We start from the raw sequence: 6,138 nt of genomic DNA, 5'->3' as shown, positions 1-6,138 counted from the left end.
GATAATCCTTTATGGATCCAGTAAAACTTACAGTTACAGTGGTAAAATATTATGCACTGATACAGTGCACAGTAAAAGTGATGTGTAATATTAAAAAGTATATGTAGTACAAGTTGTAGTAAAGTGAATAATATAAAAAGTGAGTACAACAGTATATAATAGATTTATAATAGCATAAATTATATGTATAATACCATAATAAATAGATGAATAATAGCAAGTAGAATATGTAATATCAAGGGTGGAATAATACAGAATAGACAATAATGAAGAATAAATTAATAGTAAATTCTAAAGTAAAATAAATAATCATGACATGTAGTTTTATAATAGTATTGTGTAATAATTATTAAACAAAGTAAGAAACAAGTAAGGGGGTGGTTAGAATATGAGCAGGGTAATTCTGGCCATTCATTCAGGGCTGTTCTGGGTTGTAACTAGTACTAATACAACATTAGGCTGTGGAAGTATAGCCTACTCTCTTGGAAATGCAGAGAACAGGGTTTCTTCGGCTTGCGTTGTCCTGTTTGCAATTGGCTAAAAAGGAAAAATATATATATAATAAGTCCACAGATTTATGATAAGCTATGAAATCCTTATAATCAAGTGATGATAAACTTACTCTTTGTAAATAAGTAACGTTAGTGAAATTAAAGAGAGATGATTTAGCTCCATCCCTAATCCTGACAGTCTGGCATTGTCTTGTCAAAGTGCTCACTGTACATATTGTGCTCATAACACCATTTACTTTATGATATAAACTACAATATAAAGTTAAAACTTAAGAATTCATTTAAACTTTGATTTCATATAAAGTCTCAGCTTTCACCGCTTACTAGCGATATCGCTAGCTATTAATAGTCTGACACTGGTGGCTAATTAAGCTGTCAACATAAAGCTAAAAATGACCAAAACACATACAGAAACAACTGTTCAGTCTTACCTGTGAACGATAATACCCCGAGATCTGCTTTTATTATTGTGCGACGGTTTGTAGATGCCCAAGCTGCCGACGAGTCAGGTATGTTTTCGCCTGTCCCGATATGAGAGTTGCCCGCACCAATATGGCGGCGACGTTGACGTGCGGTCGAGCGGCCAATGAGGCGTCTAGGTATTTATATGTCTATGGTGGATACAACCCCCGGAAGCTGGTAAGGAGCTCTACTGTGCCCTCTGCAGCCTGGAGGTGGAACTGGTGTTTTGATCTCTGACCTGAATCCTTTAACGTCATGGCAATTACATAAAATCTTTGTCTGGTTCTTGAACTGTACTGGTCATCGAAATCTCCGATCGGCAGGTATTTTTTTAGGCGGACAGAAATTAACGTTAATGACTGGTTGGATGTTTTTAGTAACTTCCTGTGAGTGTGATGAGGAAGTGTAAACAGCACGCATGGAGGGCGTGTCTCTGATATATGTTCCAGTTGCTGTTATCATGGGGATTTCTCTTAAAAATATGTGTCTTTAGTGCTGGATCATGGGGGACGCGGCGGTAGCGAAGCGTCGGGAGCAGCTGACGCGTTGGTCGGGCTCCAGTACGGACAGAGAGCCGGTGGTGCCTCGGAGTCGCTGGAGAGGAAAGACGAGCACCGGAGCTTCTGATGGAGGCAGAACAGACACCAATGAGCAGCAGAAAAAAAACAGGTTTGGAGATTCATGACCACGATAATGACAACAAACACAAAGAGAACGTTTCAGCATTAATTAGTAATATAGTTCCTTGATGTAAACAAGCATGTCCGAATAAAGCAGTTTCTGTGTTTCACAGCTTAACTCTTTAATGAAGATCTCCAGATTTAGTTTGCTATTTTGGGTGTCAAGGGCCATCTGCCCTGCATTGGATTACTATCCCGCTAGAATGTATTTACTGATTAGTTTTCATTCTTAATGGATTAAAGAACCAATATAAATTGAAAATATTGTTCCTAGAGCTGATGTTTGCTAAAGATAAAGGTTGCAATTGAAACTGTAGAAACCGAATTACACACTATTTGAGTAGGAATGTGATTTGAATGTGCATCCAAAGCTGCTCAATGTGAAAGCACGCACGTGATGGAGATTTACCGCTGATTACAGAACCGGCTTTCTGACAAGATGCGCATTAAATATCGCATGCGATTTATCGTGCAGCCCTAATTGACACCCAATCAGAATCCATCCTGTTATAACGAGCTCGAATTTAAAGGGGCAGACGAGCGTGTGCTTAGAATAAACAGATGATATCGTCTGCTGGTGTGGACGTTAATATAGTTATCTTTATAGTTATCGTTCTTGGTGTGAACAGGCCTCAAGTCTTTATGAGTCTTAATCACAAGGCAAGGTTAGTTCATGCCTTGTAATAAATAAAGTGTAACCCCCAAAAATGAATTTATATTTTTTATTATTCATATATTAATGCAAAAATATTAAATATTTCAAAGCAAAATAATGATTATGATGTGTAAATATACATGTATTCAGAATGTATGGAAAATAAGTTATTACATTTTTCTTGAGAGTATTTAATTTTTTTTGCTTTTGTTGAAAATGGTATTAAAGTTTTTCAAAGAGCACTTTTCTGAGAACTTGGCATATGTGTTTAAACTTGGTTTTAAAATGTTATGTTATTTGTTTTATTTGTCATTGACCCATATTATTAAATTTACTTGTAAAATTTAAAATGTAGTTTTTGGTGTTTGAATTTAAAATTTTTTGCACAAATTACCATTTATTGGTAATCAGCCATAACATGGCTGTAATTTTAGTATTTTAATTGTGGTGCATTTCTGTAAAAATCTGATGGACTTTATGTGGTGTTCTTTCCCAGGCCTGTATCGATGGCAGTATGGAAATGGTGGAATTTCTTCTGTCTTGGGGTGCCAATGTTAACCAGGTGGACAGTGAGGGTTGGACTCCTCTTCATGTGGCTGCATCATGTGGAAACCTGGAGATAACAGAGTATGTTATGACTGAATTTAATTAATATATATTTAAATGAATGAGTATGTGTCAAAATTGTCTAATATGTTTATTGTTTAGCTGGCTTTGAAGTTGCTGGCTGTTTCAAATGTGATTGTTCTGTTCTGAGATTAATTCACAATATAGCACAGCTTCAAGGCCATTGTTAGTTGTATTAGTCTGTTATTACTATGGCTATGAATCGGCTAAATGTAACTATTTAATTGCACAGTATTCTGTGATTCGTGAAAAACTGCACCTAATATTAAAATTTGTTGTTGTAAATAAATTTGCACATTCATTCCCCAAATTAATTTTACTTTAGCAAAATCCTTTCAATACAATTTATTCAGCCAGTTTTACAATATCTATGTGGCTTTATCTCTGAGACAAACACATACAGTATTACTGGCAGGATCAACCAGGTAGCCAGACAGAAACTGCAATGAGTGGGTGTCCTACACGTGGTTTTTCCTCCACGAGGAGGTTGCGGGGGTGAGTGCGGCCAGTAATAGAGCCTGTGTAAATCATCCTCAGTCATCTGCTCTCTCTGGAATGGTTTGTTCTGTGGGTCCGGGGGATAACTGCATGCAAATAGCATGAGCAAATACCTCCATCCACAGGAAGTTGCTGCAGATGATGCATTAAATGCACTAAAAAATTGTCATGCTTTAAACCAGTTCATCCTAAACGCAAAAATTATCTCATTATTTTTCCCAGTCCTCTATATATTAAAAACACACATTTTGATTGAAACATTTTACCAAGCAAGTTTCTTAAGTGTTATCCTTCTTCTATATATAATTACTGACATGCCAGAACAATACTGTGCAGTGAAAATAATATTCTTTGGTGTGCAGTGATATGTTGAACAGATGTCAGCAGTTACTACACCTTGGCACTGCTTTTTTCTATTATACTACTATTTAAAGGGGTCATATGATGCTGCTAAAAAGAACATTATTTTGTGTATTTGGTGTAATGAAATGTGTTTATGCGGTTTAAAGTTAAAAAAACACATTATTTTCCTGCGTGAACATTTGGGCGGCTTTATGCAAATCTTCCCACATAGTGAGGTAGGTATGTGGGGGCGTGTTCGAACGAGCCGTTTTAGGTAGGTGTGGCTAACTCTTAACTTTTATAAAGAATATCTCTTTGGATTTGAGACTTTAGTCTTTGCAACTTTACAGATCTTCTTTATGCACCAAGAGCTTGTAACACTCTAAAGAGAAAGGAAAAAATGAAATCGCATCATATGACCCCTTTAAGAGTACTTCAGCAATTAAGCATTTTAAGGGTTGAAATGACTCTTGAGAGTTGGATTGCCAGCAGAAAAAAAAAAAGGATAAGTTGCTTACATTGTGACAATTTTGAAATGTGTGTTTTGTTTGTGGACAGAGTTGTGTGATTTGAGGGGTTTAAAATTTTTACAAATATTTCTGCCTCAACAAGTGCTAGAAATACTTACCCTGCTGTGAAAGATATGATCCCAGTTAGCATGTATTATACTGTGCTTATTTACTGGTGCTGTCACTTTTAGATTTCTGCTCAGGCATGGTGCATCTCTCTGCTCGGTGAACTGTGATGGTGATGTGCCAATGGATATTGCAGAGGATGAGGCCACAGAGACACTGCTGCAAGAACACACATTGACACCGGGTTAGTAAACAGAACGTCTGAAATGTCACATCATAAATACATTTAATTTACTCAATTAAATTTAGAGGTATCACAAATTAAAGCCTGCTATATTTACTCAGAAAAATCACCCAGCCCAAGTTAGTTTGAGTACAGGTGCAGGACAGAATGTAGTAAACATAAAATAAAAGCACAAATGTCCACATACTGATGTTATTAAACAACTTGCAAGTTTTTGACCTCCCAGAGTCAAAAAAATCACCTGATGAAGACTTAAATGTTATTGCATCAATAACATTAAGGGATAGTTCACCCAAAAATGAAAACTCTGTCATGATGCCCTTTCAAAATGGTATGACTTTTTGTACATGCATTGGAAGTCAATTATAACCAAAACTTTCTGGTTACCAACATTATTCAAAAAATCTTAATACAGGATACAGATTTAGAACAACATGAGGGTAAGTAATCAATGACAGAATTTTCATTTTTGGGCATAATATCCATTTAGTGTGTGGACTTGAAACAGTTTGACCTTTTTTTTAAGTCACACAAAGTTAACAAAAGATTTTTACACAACTGTATTGTATAACTGTTTACAGTACATAATACATATTTACCTTCTCACAGACCTTAATTTTCATTTATATTCATTCACAAAATATTTCCAAAATAAACACTATCATTTAAGTATTTTTTCTAGAAATACACAGATCAGTACATTTACATTAAATCAACTTGTCCAGTCAGCTAGTTAGATAAATTGTTAATAATTCTTCTCTGCAAAAGTGTATGGGACCTTATAATTAGTCCATCTCTCATCAGATGTGGAAGCAGCTAAGCGGGCAGAAGAGGAGTGGATCATGCGTGATGCCCGCCACTGGCTCACAAACGGGCTGCCTGCTAATCTTTGCCACCCCCGGACTGGTGCTACTCCGTTACATGTAGCAGCAGCTAAAGGATATTTGGAGGCCATTAAGTAAGTGTGAATGCAAAAAGAAAAATGTTTCCTCATGAGTTTCCTCTTGGCATTGCACAATTTCTACTCATGTGATAACATCATATAAAGCAAATCTATTTAGTTATATTCTCAGCAGATAGTTTTACCCCAAACTTCTGGTATCTCAGTGATTAAACCCTAGAGACCATTCCACCATTATTCAACCAGGTTAACACCCCATGCTCATTCCGCTACGCCATTGGGCAGTTCTCTGAGCACAGAGCAACCATTGTTTACTTCCTGTCTCTTTGCAAAGTGGAAAAGGAGTGGAGGCCTGTGCCGATGTTCTTTCAGCATAGTTTCCATCCCATTGAGTTGTTTATAGCAGAAGTCACATCAGCTTCCTCTACAATGCATGATATTTCAAAACTTGACTGAAGGGAAAAACAAATAATCTGTCAGTGTTTAGAATTTGTTGTCGTTGTCATTGTGAGTGTCGGTGTGTGTGCTGCTTCACTGCTGGAGGAGTCATGAAGAGTCCCCTCCACCCCCACCTATTTATCACTGGTTATTCTCCCTAGATTTAAAAACATCCCATGGAAAGCTGTGGAAATGTGTGTGTGT

General features: G+C 36.7%; 1 protein-coding gene across 1 annotated transcript in view; it reads left to right on the top strand.

The window, feature by feature from the left end:
- Positions 1–2,727: 2,727 nt before the first annotated feature.
- Positions 2,728–6,138, top strand: part of LOC107716886 (protein phosphatase 1 regulatory subunit 12C-like) — a 16,207-nt gene continuing 12,796 nt past the window's right edge. The window contains exons 1-4 of the mRNA XM_016523492.1: positions 2,728–2,733; positions 2,806–2,936; positions 4,477–4,595; positions 5,400–5,553. Of these exons, the coding sequence (XP_016378978.1) occupies positions 2,728–2,733; positions 2,806–2,936; positions 4,477–4,595; positions 5,400–5,553 (410 nt within the window). The remainder of the gene's footprint in view (positions 2,734–2,805; positions 2,937–4,476; positions 4,596–5,399; positions 5,554–6,138) is intronic.

The sequence above is a fragment of the Sinocyclocheilus rhinocerous genome, unplaced genomic scaffold, assembly GCF_001515625.1.
Source record: "Sinocyclocheilus rhinocerous isolate Xijiao unplaced genomic scaffold, SAMN03320098_v1.1 scaffold59, whole genome shotgun sequence".
Taxonomy (NCBI): Eukaryota; Metazoa; Chordata; class Actinopteri; order Cypriniformes; family Cyprinidae; genus Sinocyclocheilus; species Sinocyclocheilus rhinocerous.
The sequence above is the reverse complement of the archived record's forward strand: the minus strand, read 5'-3'. Positions and strand labels throughout refer to the sequence as shown.